This window comes from Channa argus, chromosome 12 (assembly GCF_033026475.1).
Source record: "Channa argus isolate prfri chromosome 12, Channa argus male v1.0, whole genome shotgun sequence".
In the NCBI taxonomy this organism is placed as follows: Eukaryota; Metazoa; Chordata; class Actinopteri; order Anabantiformes; family Channidae; genus Channa; species Channa argus.
In genome coordinates, this window is record NC_090208.1 from 1,646,605 (window position 1) to 1,665,914 (window position 19,310).

The 19,310-nt window shown below is 40.7% G+C and overlaps 1 protein-coding gene across 1 annotated transcript in view; it reads left to right on the top strand.

Annotated features, from left to right (window-relative positions):
• Positions 1 to 13,142, top strand: part of LOC137136945 (contactin-6-like) — a 145,786-nt gene extending 132,644 nt beyond the window's left edge. The window contains exons 9-10 of the mRNA XM_067522758.1: positions 10,825 to 11,154; positions 11,235 to 13,142. Coding sequence (XP_067378859.1) covers positions 10,825 to 11,154; positions 11,235 to 11,326 — 422 coding nt within the window. The 3' untranslated portion in view covers positions 11,327 to 13,142. The remainder of the gene's footprint in view (positions 1 to 10,824; positions 11,155 to 11,234) is intronic.
• The last annotated feature ends 6,168 nt before the right edge of the window (positions 13,143 to 19,310 follow it).

A 19,310-nucleotide genomic window follows, 5' to 3' on the forward strand; every position in this document is an offset into this window, starting at 1 on the left:
TAGTCTCTATGGGACAAAGAGCAGTGTGGTTAAGATCATAACATTCATTAAAATAATAAAATTCTCTGGGTGAAGGGTTAGAATCCATAACAGCTGCATTTTGTCTGTTGGTAACGTCAGATTCTATAAATATCTCGGACTGTTTATAACCTGTGGATGTTGTCGGGTGTTGGAGCGGAGGATGCAGGAGAGGTGAGCACATCAGAGCCACAGGTGTTTTCAATGGTCAGTCAGTCGGAGACTGAGACGCTGTGGACAATGTTCTTAGTCCAAGAAGTTCGGGTGCAGTCCATCTAGTTTGAAGTTCTGAGGACGATCCCAGAAAATATTGAAATTATCAATGTCAGAGAGTCCGTGTGCGGTTCTTGTGGTTGAAGCCATGTGTGCAGACTGAGGAGTCTGGAGAAGAACCGTCTGTGGTGGAGCAGCGTGTGGATTCCTCTCGGTGTTGGTGGTGGTGGCATTTCAGTTCTGGCGAGGCCCCGACAGGGCCAGAGGATTCCAGCAGATGCAGCCATTTTCCCATTGGAGGCTGATGTATGACATTGTTGTATAGTTGCCAGTTATATTATGGAGGCGTGTGACAACCAGGGGCCCAAGAGTTTGTGTGTGTGTGTGAATATATTTTTAAATCAACATCTGATTCATCAATGTGAACATTTATTGTGCAAACTGCAAATAGAAAAGAGAACAGAAGAGTGTGTGTGTGTGTGTGTGTGTGTGTGTGTGTTTAGTTAAGTTCTTGTCCTGCAGCTTGGAAATTGCTGCTCTCTACAAATGCACCTGTTACACTTGGTGCAGATGGTAGAAGACGTCTTTTTTTAGGTCTGTGTTGGGCAGGAGGCACATGACACACATCCCTCAAAATGATTTAATGTTTGCTAGTTTTGAACAAGTGTGAAGTTCTTTAGGTGATTTATTTAAAAAAAGTTGTTGTTGTAGGATGATGTAATAGTTGTTTGTACGTGTACATTGTTGCCACTGAGGTGTCCAGAGGGTAGTAAATGTGAGGAGGCCACAAGGGTTAAAGCACATGGATCTGCAGTTCCTCTGATCTCCACCAGATGCTGCTCTGATCAAACTGACTGTACTGAAGTGAATGAGAAACTTCTCTCTACAAAGTCAGTGCAGTTTTTCCACAAGTTCAGCTTCCAGCAGATTCTCTGAACTTCTTCTCATGGGGCAGAATTAAAGAGCAAGTGCTGCACTAATTAAATACTAAGGATTAAAGCTTGTTGGTTTGTGGGTTAATGTCACAGCTGAATTACACAAACACACCAAAGTAGAAATAAACACATGCAGCCTCAAGTCTTCCAAAGATGTGGGGTTTCTGGACATTTTAGTGCAGAAATGTAGATTCAACCACTAATTTATTCAAACTTCTTCAGTAAAGACACTGTGATGAACAAAGATATATTTTTGCAGATTGTCAGTGCATTTTGTCTGGAAGCAGAGGCTGATGATGAAACGTGAGAGAAAATACAGTTTACAGCTTCATAAGGTCCAGACATTACTTTGAAATCAGAGTTTGAGTTTCAGCAATGACTGTGTCCAGGATGTTAAAATAAGATGTTATTCAGCTTTTTATTGTACAGTCCAGGTAAACACGTCCAAATGGGTGAAGCTGGTAGATCATTAACAGGTCCAAGGTCAAAAGTAAAGGAAATACAAATGAGAATGAAAGCACTCACTGATCCATGTGTTTGTTGGATGAAATCCTCCTGGAAGTTTCAGACTGTCCTCAGTTGTCTTCTTCAGGATTCTGTCCCTGTAGCTTCTTCATCTTCTCACAGCTTGTGTTCCCAGCAGTAACAATGATCCTTTGCTGTGGTCTTTTTGCTGACAGCAGCATCAGATGTGGATGGAAATGTTGGGTCTTCATTCAGACAAATGTTGAGTTTCCAAGCTGCTCCCACTGCAGAGGACACATTCACTTTGTCCCAGTCCTTCAACACCTGTCCAACCACAACACCTTCACATCACTTCTTACAAGATTGAAACAAACCAAATCAAAGCTTTGATTTCTTCTCCTCACTGAGAGAAACACATGAAGTGTCTCCACGTCTCCATCAGTCCAGTCTTATCTCTGAGTATTAGTCCTCCTGCTGAAGACGTGATGGACAGATGGAAGGAAAAGATGTTAGGAAAGAGGAGTTCAGACAGTCAGCAGTCATTTGAAGTGGATGTTTTAGCAGTGAGAACCAGGATCCTGAGTTGGTTCTGGTGTTTGTCAGTGTTGTTGGTGTTAAACTTTGGTGATGTGGTTTCAAAGCAGCCTGATCAGCTGCAGCCTCGACAATCCCTCCCGTCCACTGCACTCTGCCAACAAATGACCTCTGGTGGTCCAAGCACCGCACAGAAGACACCAAGCAAAACTCTTCAGCACAATGATTCCACAATGGTGGAACGAGCTACCAAACTCTGCACGCTCAGAAAACTCACTCCCAATATTAAAAAAACTGCTGAAAACAGAACTTCCCCGCATCTTCTTTTGCACTTAAATCTATTAACAAAAAAAAAAAACTTCCTTTCTGCTCTTTCTTGCACTTCCATCTGGTGAAAAGTAAACACTTTTCTGATACGACTTTGCTTTGATGTTTTCTCCTTGATTTAGATTTTTGCAGCCTTGACTAAATGTAAATGCAGCGTCCAATCACAAACAGGACCAGGTTGGTTTCTATTTCACCTGAGGACGGACGAGTAATGAAACATTAAATAAGGCTGCTGAGATGAACCTTCTCTGTCTGTGTCCCCACAGTTTCCCAGCATGTCTCCGCTGTGGACATGTATGAGCGTATTAAGTGCCACTATGAAGTGGGGGACATAACAGAGGGGGACCAGTTTGTCCTGCTGCCCTGTGAGTTTCACACTTTTGACGTGAACAATCCCACAGTGATGTGGAGCCGCTCTGATCTCAGTCCTTCAACCGTCCACCAGCGTCAGCAGGAAGGTGATGAACTTAAAAACCAGAACCAGCTTTACAGCGGCCGAACATCGATGATACCTGATGCTCTGGAAACTGGAGACCTCAGTCTGAATCTGACTGAACTGCAACTGTCTGACAGTGGAACCTACACCTGCTCCGTCAGAGATGGATTTGGACGACAACGAAGAGTGACAGACGTACAGCTGCAGGTCAAAGGTCAGTGACAGGTCAGTAGTGGTGGATGAAGTACTCAAAAACTGTACTTCAGTAAAAGTACAAAAACACAAACGATTTATTCTAATAAAACTATAAGTACCCACTGACATTTCTACTTACGTAAAAGTAAGTAAGTAGATGATTTATATTTTATTTAAATTGTTAAACTATTCATTTTCTTCCTGTCTGTGGACCAGTACTGTTGTATGTTTGTTTATTTTTTGGGGGGAGGGGGCATTAACTCATTAATGGTAATAGACAGAAATGATGGGCTGAAGCTGTTTTTCGATCTGATGTTTTTTCAGTTTTATTTTTTTCTTCACAGAAATCTGTTAACAAGGACAAAATCTAAGAGTAAATATATGTGGTTCTCTTGTAGCAATATGTTGCACCTGATTTAATCCAAGTGAACACAGTGGATAGTTGCAACCCCATTTCTTCCTGCAGAAGCAGAGGAGAACAAAACAATCGCTTTGGTCAATCTATCATTTTAATGTATGAATCAGCAGGGACCAGCTCTGGCATAGCTCTGCTTTACACATCCCCACTACTGAGCGCGTGCCACAAAGCATCAATTTCTCTGATCTGGTCTCTGTTTCTGTAGCTCAATGTTTCTTTCACATAATTTTTCATGTGGTTGCATACATTTGTAGTGTCACAAATGCATCTTACAACCTTTTTAGAAATTATACAGATTGTCGTCGTTTCATTTTTGGCCTGAAAATACAGCCACACATCGTTCCTCTTTCTCTTCCATTCTTCTGCTCCATCTCTGTGCTGCTGAGTCTGTGTCCTTGCGTGTTTGCGTGGCGCCGCTTAGTCACGTGACGGTACCACTTTCAAACTAAAGAGGGGGGAGGAGCAGCAAAGTGTGGCTGCTCCGCACTTGAAATCAGCAGGACTTACACAGACACAGACAGACAGGTGGCCTCTTTGATGAATCCACAGCAGTTCATAGAGGAGAGAAACTGAAACTAACTCATTACACTGGTATTGATATTAGCAATATTTAGATTGAGACACCCACCACTATTGAGTACTGAAAAGAAATGTCAAATAAGTCTTTTAATTAAGGCAATGAATGGAGGGACTAACATCCTGCCTGTCCCTGGTTTAATGAAGTGATGCCTGTGTCTTGTGACCCGTTTTCATAAACAAATGGACAAAGTGGTTCATTATGAAATATGAAAAGTAATGTGATTGTAACCTGTAACACAACTTTTAATAGAAATGTAGTGGAGTAAAAAGTTAAAGTAGCCATAATTAAATCTAGTTAATTAAATCTAGTTAAGTAAAGTACAGATACGTGAAAAATGTACTTAAGTAGAGTAACAAAGTACTTGTACTGACAGGTCAGAGGTCATGTTGTTGTTCATGTTCTCCACAGAACGATTTCCATCCTGGGCCAAAACTCTCCTGGGTCTCTTGGTTCTCCTGGTTCTTCTGATTGTTGCTGGGGGTCTTTTAGTACATTTCCGTCACTATTTCATGTCAGGTATGTCTCTACTACTACATTACCCATAATGCTGATGGTTCACATCTTTACCCTTGTTGCTCCTTGACTGTTGAGACAGACTGAGAGTGAGGAACAAATCAGAACCAAACTGAGAATCAGTCACATTAAGTAGTTCCTGAGTGTCTTCATGGGACAGTGAGGTCCTGTTACCATCAGAGCTGCTGCTGCTGTCTGTCCATATGATGCTGTGCATTGTTGTCCTCTCAGGCTACCAGGTGGAGGTGGATTCAGGGGTGGAGTCTGTCCAGCTGCCCTGCAAAACCACAGTTCGTCTGCCTGTAGACGCCAAAGTGGAGTGGAGGGACAGAGACTACAGGAAGGTCCATGTGTATCAGAACGGCTCTGACCTGCCTGAAGAACAGGACGAGTTTTACAAAGGTCGAACAGAGATGAAGAGAAACCCGCTGAAACCTGGAGACCTCAGTCTGACCCTGAAATACCCCACAGACGAAGACAGAGGAGCCTGCAGCTGCACCGTCTACAGCAGGGAGGGAAACATCCTGATGGAGAAAGTAGTGATGCTCCAGGTCAAAGGTCAGTTTAAATGTTTACGATAAGCTGTTTTCAGTCTTGCACTTGGTCTGCAAAAGTCTTCAAATGTCTTAAATTCTGGTTGGACAGATCTTAATTATTTTAGTCACATCACCTCAAGAAATCCAGTTCACACGTGCAGAACAGGAAGCACAAAATATGAGACCTGAGACCTCCAGCAGATTGTAGGAGCAATAGATTAGTGGGACTCATCAGATTGATATGAATGAATCACTGAAATATAAATTAGAATGAATATTATGAATGAATGAATATTGAACTCTGCCTGTTTATATCACAGTGTCACTGATGTGGGGTTGAGGGGGCTGCAGCTCCTGTGACTGTTAGAGACCATTTCACTCTTAGAAAACACAGCTGCTCACTCATGTTACTGCAGTAAAAAATCCAGGTGGGGCCTAAAAAGCCTTTTCTTCATTGACTCTGATGATAAAAGAGACGTCTGTAAATCACTTTCCAACAACCAGCAGGTTGATCAAAGTGCTTTACAGTAAAAATATTAAGAGATTTAAAATGTATAAAATGCAGAAATGTATTTAAACATAATCTACAGAACTGCAGATAAATGCTTGAAGTATTAAAAGGAAATAAAATCTAACAACCAATTTAAAACTAATACATGAATAAAATAATTGAGCTGCCCAGTCTAAATAAAACATACCATTAAAATACTGTAAGAGAAAAGACACAAACCAATCAATAAATAAAAAGACATAAATAGATGAATAAATGAATAAATATGACGTCTTACTGCTGTGTTTTGAGTTCTGATTTAAAAGACATTAAATCTGGAGTCAGACACAGTTGTAATGGAAGATTGTTCCAGAGAGTAGCTGCTACTACAGAGGAAGCACAGTCCCCCCATCTCTTTATCTGGTGTGAGGGACCTGCCAGCAGGCTCTGCTCCTGTGAGCGCAATGAACTAGATTGTCTATGTGGGTTTAGGAGGTCGGATTAATAAGGTGGAACAAGACCTTTCAGTGCCTTAAAAACCAAAGTTAAAATCTTCAAATCGATCCTGGATTTGACTGGTAGCCAATGGAGAGAAGATACAATCGGGGTAATATGTTCCTGCCTTGGAGGATTAATTAGAAGACGTGCTGCAGCATTCTGGACCAGCTGCAGATGCTAATGATGATTTGGAAAGTCCACTATATAATGCACTGCAGTTGTCCAATCGTGAGCTAATAAATGCATGAACTGCCTTTTCTAACTCCCTTTAACCTTTGACAGCAATCGAAGCTGGAAAAAGCTGGACTTGAAAACAGCTCTGATGGGATTTTCCAGGCTTAGATTGCTGCCCAGGATGATTCCTCACAGATTGTTTAATTAGTGGGGACATTGAGGTCAAGTCCACAGATCAATCCACTGTAGTCTGATGTTAAATGTGGGGAAAACAGTGGTTGGCTGTTCCAGCAGTTTGTCTTTAAATACTAAATAAAGCAAAAGTCCAACAGAAACATTTGAAACATGGAATCAAATCAGCAGCATCTCCCTCCTCCTCAGTCAGGAACATGCAGGTGACTTTAGAGCAAACACAATCAGAAAGACAGCTGGAGTCAATGCTGCTCACAACCATGGGCCTCGTTGTCTTCATATTGTCCAAAGCTTCCAACAGATCCTGGATCAACATGCTCTGTCTCTACTGTAGCCAGTCCTGGTCAAACCAGCAACTTCAGGATCCACTGATCCTCTGCACTGATAGATAGAGATAAAGATCACATTCACTGAAAACAAGTGTCCTGGTTCATTTCTAAAGCTCTCATTAGACTAGATTTACCATGGGACTAGCTTCAGGGTTACTATGGCAACAGACCACATATCAGCTGTAGGGACAGATCAGGAAAATGACCTTTGAGAACATCTGTATCAAAGCAAAGTTTTCTACCAAATCTCAGCTGATATCAGTGGTGTTAGGTGTGAAGTCCAACACTGATCCTGTTCTTCTAACCTCTGACACCAACTGAGACAGTGGACAGGATTTGGAACAAACCTGTTGTGCTTTATTTGTAGGATCTGAGGTGAGACTGGGTTGGACTGAATATAACATGTGATTCCAAATAAATCATTATATGTGTCAAAGTGCAGCCTGAGAAAACAACTGGACATTTGGACACTTTAACCCCCTCTGTCCAATGGAAGATAAGACAGTGAGAGACGAGGCCTGTCATTCTTTAAAAGCTTAGTCCATATTTGTCTTCATGTCTTAAAATGTCCCTGTGGTGGAGCTGAGGGAACATGGTGAAATAGATCCAGTTGAAGACATTAGACACAATCTTCAGTTTCACTACATTTGAGCTGCCAGTTAGAGACAAAGGGAAAGACGTCCATCTTTGTTTAGGTCCTGACACTGGTTCACTTCCAGCTCCTCAGAGTCATTTCCACATTATCAGAAGGTCTGAAGCAGAGGAGGCTTTTTCTTCTTTCAGACGTTAACATCAATGATGATTTGGAGACATTGATTTTCTGTCCACATGATGAATTCTGATATTTCAGAGGGATTTAGTTTGAAAGATTTCAGTCGTCTGAGATCCTACAAAGATCAGGCTGATTTAGAAATGATTAGAGTGATCAGATTGATCCAGATTCTCCTAGAAATGTCTGAAAGCTTTGTTTCATTTCTTATCTATCAATCTGCTCCCAGATCCTCCATCAAATCTGATCCTGTCAACATTTAGTTTGTAACTTTCACTGATAGGAAACAAACATGTGTTTGACTTCATATCATTTACTGAGTGTTAGTGAAGTCAGATGATGGGACAGTGATTCTCTGTCAGAGACAGGAAATAAAGGTTTAACAACCAAACTGAGGGACTGAAGAAAAAGACAACACTGTCTCTGTTACATGGAGACATGGAGACATTTCAGATTGGAACCAATCAAACATGTTTTCACTTCATCCACTCAAAGAAAATGTGTCAGAGCTGCTGATGCTGTCTGTCCACATGATGTTGAGCTTTGTTGTCCTCTCAGTCCCACAGGTGGAGGTGGATTCAGGGGTGGTGTCTGTCCAGCTGCCCTGTAAAACGACAGTTCACCTGCCTGAAGACGTCAGCGTGGAGTGGAGAAGAAGTTTATATACTGATAAAGTCCACGTGTATCAGTACGGCTCTGACCAGCCTGAAGAACAGCTCAGTCATTACATAGGTCGAACAGAGATGAAGAGAGACCTGCTGGAAACTGGAGACCTCAGTCTGACCCTGAAATACCCCACAGACTTGGACAGATTCAGCTTCACCTGCACCGTCTACAGCAGGGAGGGAAACATCCTGATGAAGAAAGATGTGAAGCTCCAGGTCAAAGGTCAGTTTAAAGTCTTTATGCTAAGAGAAACTGCAGTATTACTGTTAGTATGTTTCTATGAATGTATTTCACTTTATTTCATGACTCTAACAGTGAATTGAAATGAATTTTCCTGGAACCAAACTATCATTTCAGTGTAATGTGAATATTTGTGACAGAGAGAAACTTTGAACTGAGCTCCACCAGAAGTAGATCAGGTCCAGGTAACAAAAGGTCCTTGATCATGTGAAGCTGCAGACAGAACTTGAGACAAGTGTTGGGATGAATTCGATTGTTGGTCTAATTGAAGACAAAGGTGGAAAAGGTGAGTTTGCTCTGGCTGGATGTCTTTGACATTTTCTGTCTCTCTACCTTATTTCAGTGACAATGAAAATGTCCATCAGCACATGAGAGCAGAAAACAAGAAGCTGGGATTAGTTTCAAAAGCTGAAATTGTTTTTAGTTGGACAGATAAGACATGGAGCTGTCCTCTAATGTCTCCACAGACATTGTTCTGTCCTCACTGACACTGAGAATGTTGCTGAGATCAGGCACTGAAATCAACTGATTCAACAGAACAAAGTCCAGAGTTTGGTTTTTAAATAGAGGACAATAGTTAGTGGACACTGCTGACTAGGGTTGTCTCCTTCAATGTGTACAAATATTGAATCTCTGTCTCTGTCTAGAAGGAGCCATTAGTCTATAGAGAGTGTGAGTTTTGAATTGACACTGAACTGGACAGAATCTAAATCCAGCAGCAGACATATTAGGATCTTTTTCCTTCATTGGACCTTTGTGTAATAAAATTCTGTAGCTCTGACTGACAGGAATCACAGACTTTGGGTGAATTATTCTCATTTCTGATGAAACCACAGCAGAAAACAAAGCTATGGACCATAACATTACAATAGGGAAACTCAGACTAGTGTCTTCCTCTGTCCACCTTTTAGACTGGTTGGACTGGACTGGACTGAAGCATTTGGATGTTTCTGGAGTCAAACTTCTTCTTCACCTTCATCTTTTTAAACCTTTGTTACTGATGTAAAGTGAGTCAGTATCAGTCCACTGCTGATACAAACACACACATCAGGGTCAGAGGGTGGACGGAGCTGCACTTAGTTTGGAGGAGACAGACTGAGATGATGGTCCCACAGAACCACAGTGGACATGAATCAGGGACATGCAGGCTCTGGTTCCCACAAACACAGTCACTTATCACTGATTGGCTGAAATAAATCTTTTTGGTGGATGATACGAGCAGAGAGCTAAAGAGAATTCACTAAAGATCATTTCCTCAGATTTGTTGATTGTTCTGCTGAGACTGTTCTCTAACATGAGCCTAATAGATGTGTCCACAGGGGGATTTAGAACCATGTCCAAACACTTTGGTTTAGAAAAGCAAACGTCAGCCTTAGAGAGAAACAGTTACTAACCTCAGTGAGCTCATAGTTACTGCAGCTCTGAAGTGACCTGAGTGAAAATCTACCAGTCAAAGCATTTCAGAAGAATTTATTAACATTTGATGTTTGGAGATGGAGGATGGAGTTGCTATGGTAACAGCTTCTAGCTGCTAACAGTTCTCTACAGTCCACAGAGATCAGACATGAAAACATCAAATCCATCACAAATATTGATCCTCCACAACTTTTCAGATTCACTGGGGATCAATCAAAAGAGGAAGTGACCAAAGAAGAAGGCAGGAGCTCATTTCCATGTAGCAACACAAACTGATATCAATAAGTTGATTGATGAGCAATCAGAGTGTGACAGTATTGATCAGGAAGAAGCTGAAAGCAGAAAGAAAAGCAGCTTTAATAGATTGTATCAGTGAAAATCTTCCAGTTGTGTTGAAGAATGTGAAGAAAACATGGCTGATAGTTGACTGAGTTCTTGTTGCTGCAGAAGAAAAACAGAAAAGAAAAGTTGATCAAAGTCCAGTTGAAGTTTGGAGAAGAAGTGAAAGAGAAGAAATCCCCAGACAACTTTACAAGTTCTCTCACCATCACATGAGGGAATTTCTCTTCTTCCACTTCCTGTACTGACTCTGATCCTCATCTGTTGATCCATCACTGGATCAATGATTGGCTCCATCTTTGCACAGAGACACAGTCACAGATGATTGTGTGAGATGAGACATTACTGTGAAGCAGCACATGGACAAAACATCCCAACAGCATCAAGACTCTGATCAAAAGCTGCTTTTAGTTTCTAGATTTCTGTCCCCTGTTACCTTCTGCTCTGATCTGGTTCTGTCCTTCAGCTTTCTCTGCAACTGTGTCCTCTAAACTGCTGCTGCTGTCTGTGCAGCTGATGTTGTGGTTTGTTGTCCTCTCAGACTGTCAGGTGGAGGTGGAGGAGGGAGTGGAGTCTGTCCAGCTGCCCTTCAGGACCATTGGTGACCTGCCTGAGGACGCTACAGTGGAGTGGGAAAAAAAAGAAGGAACACAATGGGTGACGGCCCACACATATGGGAACGGCTCTGACCAACCTGGCAGTCAACAAGAAACGTATAGAGGCCGAACAGAGATAAAGAAAGACCTGCTGAAAACTGGAGACCTCAGTCTGACCCTGAAACACCCCACAGTCAGAGACACAGGGACATATGTCTGCAGAATCTCTGGTAGGAACATCTGGAGAAAGAAAACAGTGCTGCTCAAGGTCAAAAGTGAGTTTCCTTATATTTGTTTCGGTTTATTTTTCTCTTGTTGTCTCTCTCTGTCTGACTGTCTTCTGTCTCCTCTGCAGAGAGAACTCAGGACAAAGATGAGACAGTGGACATCAGGAACAGAACCAGCTCCACTGATCCAACTCCTCTGATGGCTGATCAATCAGTTTGATCAGTGTGTTGATCAATCTTTGATTATTGATCTGATCTGACTTTGGATCAGAGATAAAATGGAAGTGAAGGAGCTGATGGATGAAGACAGGAGGACACTTTGTCTACTTCTTCACTTTGACTCCTCCTGACTCTCACACACTCACTTGATCAGTGATGATCAGTGTTGTTCAATGATGTCACATGTAGTTTTTTGGGGACTTCTGCTTTAGATCCTCTGAACTCAGACAGACGTCTCACTCTGCAGGAAACTCTCAACACTTCAATACATTTTCTGAAACATTTACTACAATCACCTGCTCACTGTCTCCTCTGTGTTTGTCTTGAAAAAGACGTCTGTCCCTCTCTACATTCAACCTTCATCATCAAGAGCATCGCTCTGAACACAAATACATGTCCAAACTATTGTCCACAGGAAGTGTCTTTGTGTCTGTAGTTCCCATGTAAAGGTCTGTCTGCAGCACAAATGTGACGTCCATCAAATCACACAAATGTCTCACAAAGTTAGTTTTGTAATGGGTCAGATGATCTGATGGACAGGAAGAGACATTCTAACATTAATATGACTACAGAAGAAAGGACAGATGAGTCCAACTCCAAATCTGAGTCCTAAACAGCAGCACAGTGGTGTTTGTGAACCTGAACTGTCAGACGTCCACACCTTTCACTGACACATGATGGACTTTTGTTCTTCTTCACTTTTTACTTGGACATTAAACTGACCACTGACCTGCATCTGCTCCACAGGACATGACATCACACACAGGATGTGAAATCACGACTTTAGTGATTTATGAAGGATCCTGTCTCATGTTTAGTCCCACAGACAGAAGAGTCCTGTCATAGTTATGCATCATATTGGAGATGAGTGAGAATGATTGTAGTGCAGCTGCATGGATTTAAAAAGTTCAAACACTTGTCAAACATTTGACATTAAAAGCTTTATAAACTGCAGCATCACTAACATAATAATAATCTATACGCTCACATGTGACTCACGTCTAAACAAACACAGATTTAAAGTTACACTCTGCAGAACAGAAGACAGAAGAAGAAGACTTTGCTCTGATCCGTCATTACATGAGAACTGATCATGGATCAGTAGCTACATCAGGTTTTACAGCTACTGAACATGTCCACATGTCGTCTGGAGGAGGACACGTCACAGACACACTGGATCAGACAGAAGAAGACTGTTGGACACAGAGTAGATGCTGGTGAACTTAGAGGCTTCAGACTTTTCTTATCAGATGATTTGAATGACAGTTGTTGAGTTGATCATATGTACGTTCTACTTTTGTCATGTATTGTTTTCAATAAGCTGGTAACTTTCTCCTTTTTTCTGTTTGAGACATTTATTTGTTCCCAGATTCTCTGTGTCCACTAGTTTGTGATGACGTGTTTGTTCTGTGTTTGTTTAATTGTACATTCAGAGATTTTTGTCATGAATCTACTTGAGATGGTTGGTGAGCTGTGTGTTGTTGTTGGTCCTCCACAGATCCAGATCTACACTAGATCATATTTGTTATCATGGATCCAGGCCTGAAGGATAATGTCATTTACTGTTGCACATTGTGTTTAGAATGTTCCATCATTTATTAAAAAACATCCTGATAAAGTAGTTTTAGAGCAGTTGAACAGACTCAGAGCTGCTGTGGGTCATTTGGTGCCTTAAACAGACTGACTTTACTCTGTTTCCTCTGGTTTGTAGCTTCCAACATTTGATTTTTTAATGCTACTAAACTACATGATCAGTTAATGAATAAAATAAATGAAATGAATGTAATATTTGACAGAAATCAGGTTTTGAATCCTTGAATCTATAAATGAATTAAAATGAACAAGATTTGAGGATTTCAGATGTCTGCAGAAACTTGTGAGGCAAATGTGGAACAAATCTGGACTGGACTCAACAGAAATGTTTTAAAAGTGGGATGTGAAGATCCTACTAACAACATCTGCACAGATGTTTTAGCTATGACAGTCTCAGTATGTGACAGATCAATAAGGAAAATGGATTCTTGTGTTTCTTTTCTCTCTTTACAAACTATTGTGACAACTGATAAACGTTATTAATGTAGATTATTTGGTTTGCAGCAAAATTATTCTTAAAGTGATTTTTCATGTGACTTCTATCAATGTAGTTGGAACAAAACAACCAAGTCTTCTTCATGTGAGCTTGTGTGTTGCTGTCCTTGGTGTGAGTGTGTCTGAGATATGAGATCACACATTCTGTTTTCTGTGGTAGGACAGGAAGAGGTGTGATGCTCTCCTCAGTCTTTGGAGCTCCATCCCTACTACATGCTGTGCTGCCATCACCACCCGGTGCAGATGTTTCTGCATCTGAGCAGCTGGTGAACCAGACAGTGGCACAGTTTGTGAAGATGCTCTCCATGCTGCCAGAGGTGCTCTGTGCCAGCAGGCAAAGCAAGTAACTGCTCAGTAAAGTTAAACTATGTACAGCACTGAAGGTGTGCAAAGCAGTCCCAGACCTCCCTAAGAGGACCCCGACTGTCCCTCCAGAGCAAGTAGGACATGATTCAATGTAAACAAACAGGTCTAATGAAGCAAGGACAACCAGCTGAAGAACATGAGCAAGAGTTATTATTCTGGGAGAGAAAAAAGATAAGAGGAGAAAAAAGCAAGATAGTGGTGAGTGGAGCAGTGAAGATAATAAGGATTAAATATAATACTAACTCACGTTAGCTAACTGCTGCTAGTGTATCAGCAACAAAAGAGCCCGAGCAAAACTCTTCAGCTCAGTGATCTCACAATGGTGGAACGAGCTACTAAACTCTGCAGGCTCAGCAGCCTCACTTCAAAAAACTTCCTATGCACTTAAAACAATGTCCTGTTCTGTTCTATCTGGACAAAAGCGTCTGTTAAATGACTAAATGTAAATGTTGTGATATGGTGAGTCCCAGGAATTTCAGGGTCATGGACATTATATAATATAACATTATAAAATGATATAATATCCTGACATGAGTTTCCTTTAAGTGAGTCCCAGCAGTACAGAGAGCTGTAGTTATGACATGTCCTTTGTGAAGCATGAGTGGACAGACTGATGCTTATCCAGGTCAGATGTCATGATCCGACACTCAATTCAATTCAACTTTATTTATATAGCGCCAATTTACAACAAAGTCATCTCAGGGCATTTTACAGAATAAAGTCCAGACTACACAAGTATGTAGAAGCAACCCAACAATTCCCCCTTGAACAAGCCATAAGCAACATGAGTTTGTAAGAAGATTGAATGAGAAGTTGTAAATGGGTGAATCAGACACTGATGAGGAGCTTGTTTGATGCAGGAGCTCAACTCTGCTGGTTCGGTTTTCTGTTCCATGATGCACGTAGCAAGTGACCCCCCCCCCCCCAAAAAAAGAAAAATTATTTCTGTTCCCTGCTGTAAATTAAAGACTGACTCTATTTGATATTAATAGGAGACAATGGCTCCTATACAAAACACACAGAAAAGGACAATCAACACAAAAACAATCTAAAATCACAAGACACAGCCTTGGTAAAAATGGGGACAAGACAAGAAAAGACAAGAGCAGGACGTCTATGGGAAACAACTCTCACCTAAACTTTACACATGGTTTTATAACTGAGTACGTGACAACTATACAACCATAATTCTCATAAACACCTTTTTTTACAGCACTGTCATCCTGTTTGGTCACTGTACTTCCTCTTTTTATGTCTACTTGTCCTCCCAGATACTGTCCACTTTAATTTTTACTCACTACACAATTTCAGTTTTCAAACACCATCTTTTATACTTATTTTCATAATCTTTCATTTTCATCCTTAAAATGATGATTATTGAATAACAGTCAACTAGAAAAAATCACATTTCGTGGAGTAAATATTTATTCAGGTATATTTTTGAATGACAAATGAAACTGAATCCCTGTAAACATTCAGTTAAAATGAACTTACTGCATGAGCACTAAACACCTCAACCCATAAACTTTAAGGAATATCCAGCTACTTCCTGTCTTTTCTTAACTGATGCAAGTGAATAAATTAAGACTGAGGCCTCCAAGAAGGTTAGTGATCCACTATCTTTTGTGTCTCCTGCGTATTTGTTGTTTTAGCCATTTTTACACGTCTTTCTAGCTTCAGTGTCACTTACAGAAACCAAGTGGATGTTTCAAAGCTCAACAACATTCTGTCTATGTGATGAGTAGACTGTAAATCATGTTAAAACAATTCAGCTTGCTTATCTCCAGATCCCCAGCTGCAATAAATGTGACCAGACTTTTGGCACATTGACATTATGGACGAAATTGTTTTAAATTATTTATCACTTTTAAAAATGTACATGAGTTATTTTTATTAGCGAATGAAAAAGTTCAAATGCCCTTAAAACATTTAACATATACTTAAAGTTTTGAGGACAGCACAGCAGTGGAGTGGTTAGACCTCACACCTCACAGCTAGAAGGTCTGTGGTTCGAATCCTCGGCTGGTTTTGGCCTTTCTGTCTGCAGTTTGCATGTTTTCCAGTGCTTGTGTTTGTTTCCTCTGGGTGTTACAGTTTCCTCCCACAGTCCAAACATATTCAGTGCTGACTCCAAACTGCCCATAGTTGTGAATGTTTGTCTGTCTGTGTGTGTCTCTCTGTGTTGGCCCTGAGACTGGAGACCTGTCCAGGGTGGACCCTGCCTCTTGCCCAGTGACAGCTGGGTTTGGCTCCATCCTAATGGATGGATTGAAGTTTTGACATCATGACCATTTTGAATCTTGTGTAATTTTTACATTGTATGAACATGAGGAATAATTATACATTACATGTCAGTTGTTACCATTAACACTAACACTTCACTATAATAAGCAACAGTTAATGCAGTAAGAAGCTAAGTAATGGAACTAATTATTACTAATGGTAACAAAACCTAGAGATTGTAATGTCACAATATTCACACTAATGATTTATTGTTTGTTCTCATATCAGTGATATATTGTACTTTGCATACAGTTTGTTGACATTGTTTTTGTGCAGCACCTTCAGCTGAATGCTGTGTGACAGATTCTAATCAAACAGCTGAATGAATATTCATCTGTAGCTTAATACCTTAAAAGTGAGTTTTACATTAAAGAAGCATCTGCTTCTGTCAAAAGCTGCAGCTCTAGCACGTCTTTAATGTGAGGTGCATTCAGGGACACTACAAAGTGTAGGTGTGTGAGGTGTTCAGGAAACTGAAACAACAATGAAAGACGTAAAAAACTGCAGCTATTTTGTTAAAGACCTATTTGAGCAACTCTAACTTTATTTTTTAAGATTCAACAAACTAATGACTTTGTCCTCTTTTTGGACACAGGTGGACACTGCATCACAAACACTGCAGACATGACCTTCAGCAGTATGTTAAGACCCTTAAAGTATTTCTTGAAGGACGTCCTCTACTACAGAAAAACATCATGGAAATGAAAAAGAACAAAACTCATTCAGACACTGATTTATTTTAATGTGTAATTTATTTTTCACGGTTTTAAAAATTCTGTCTTGTTTTTAGATTTTCTGTATATTGTTTTATGATGTTAATGTTTCCTGTATTATAGTTTTAAAATCGTTAATTTGGTTTGAGTTTGACTTACTTTATAATTGTATATTAGTTAAATACATATAATTAGTTTTTTATTTTATAATTTTATTTTAAAAGAATGTTTTTTGTGTATGTGCCTTTTTTATTACCACATTTATTAGAAGCCGTCATTTGTTGTACTGACTGTGTAACTACAGGTAACAAAGGGGTTTAGATATAGAACTTTTTAACAATCATGCTTTTATTTTTATTGCCTCAAAGCATAAAAACAACAATTTAAATCAGTTGAACTTTAGTTTTCTAAACAACTTATTGATCAAATATCCACAGATCCAAGCGTTGGTTGATCAGGTTAGTTTCTCTTTTGATTTCATGGGAAAAGACGTCCTGCATAGAGGTGAAAAGACAACCTGTAAGTCGTGGACTGAAATCTAAAGCCTGACAGAGATTTCATCTATGAACTGGACCCAGACACACACAGTCCTGGATTATTGACATCACCAGGAGACAATGTCCCTCTTCTAAAAGTCCCAATCCAACCAACAAACTCTTTACTACAGAAGGAAACTGGATTTAACAGATTCAAGAGAAAAGGGAGAAAAACATGTGTTTGCTAAAAGGAACCAGAAGAACAGAAAGAACCAGAACAGCAGCAGTTAACAAAGGGAAACAGAATAAGGACGTTTGATTCAGTGTTGTAGGACAAAATCAGCTGTTCTGGAGACAGTGTTGACCTCACAGAAACATCCTGCTTTAGTCTTTGTAGCTTGTTCCTCTTGTCCACTGTCAGATTCCAGATCTGGTTCCTGCTCCAACATGTGTCTGGATTTCAAATGAGGAAGCAGCTGCAGTTTGTTTCTGTGGCCTCCACAGCCAGACGGGTGGTGCTCAGTCACTGTGTGTTTGGTTTCAGGAGAAGCTGGTTACAGACAAAGATGGTGGAGTTTTTCTGATCGATCAGTGATTTACTGATGAACTTTAAGCAATGACTTCACGACTTTCTTTATGAATAAAATTGTAGCTATTAGAGAAAGAATTCACCAGATCCTCCCCCCAAATATTACAGATAGATCTTCATGTACAGCAGTGCTAGAGTCATCGATAAGGCCCCAAACCCTGTTAGACTGCTGTTTACCCATAGATCTCTCTGAGCTAACTTCAATTATTACCTCATCTAAACCAACAACCTGTCTGTAGACCCTATTCCAACTAAGCTGCTCAAGGAAGCTTTACCCTTAATAGATACGTTTGTATTAGATATCATCAATCTATCTTTAGAAACAGGCTATGTACCACAGGCCTATAATGTAGCTGTAGTTTCTGCAAAAATTGTTATGTACTTGTGGCTCAATTGGTTATTGTTATGTAAGTTAAATGCCTGTTGCTAACCTGCTAACTGGGAAAACTCTCACTCACTGACATTTCAAGAAAGAACCAACGTTTACTCTGGTAATGTTTTTTTCTTATATTGATGTGTCTTCTTCTTCTTTTCCTTTTGGCTGTTTCCTTTCAGGAGTCTCCACAGTGAATCATGTGCCTCCATCTAACTCTGTCCTCTGCATCCTCTTCTCTCACACCAACTAACTTCATGTCCTCTCTCACTACATCCATAAATGTCCTCTTTGTTCTTCCTCTAGACCTCCTGCCTGGCAGCTCCAACCTCAGCATCCTTCTACCGATATATTCACAGTTTCTCCTCTGAACATGTCCAAACCACCTCAATCTGGCCTCTCTGACTTTATCTCCAACACATCTAACATGAGCTGTCCCTCTGATGTCCTCATTCCTGATCCTGTCCATCCTCGTCACTCCCAAAGAGAACCTCAACATCTTAAGCTCTGCTACCTCCAGCTCTGCCTCCTGTCTTTTCTTCAGTGCCACTGTCTCTGAGCCGAACAACATCTCTGGTCTCACCACCGTCTTGAACATCTTTCCTTTCATTCTTGCTGATACTCTTTTATCACACAACACACCTGAAACTTTTCTCCACCCGTTCCAACCTGCCTGCACTCGCCTCTTCACCTCTTTTCCACACTCTCTCCGTTGCTCGGAACTGTTGACCCTAAGTACTTAGTCCTGCACCTTCTTCACCTCTGCTCCCTGTAACCTCACCATTCCACCTGGGTCCCTCTCATTGACACACATGTATTCTGTCTTGCTGCGGCTAAGCTTCATTCCTCTGTTTTCCAGAGCAGACCTCCACCTCTCTAGATTTTCCTCCACCTGCTCCCTGCTCTCACTACAAATCACAATGTCATCTGCAAACATCATAGTCCATGGAGACTCTTGTCTAACCTCATCTGTCAGCCTGTCCATCACCAGAGCAAACAAGAAGGGGCTCAGAGCTGATCCTTGATGCAGACCCACCTCCACCTTGAACTCCTACACCTACAGCACCTCACCACTGTCTTACAGCTCTCATACATGT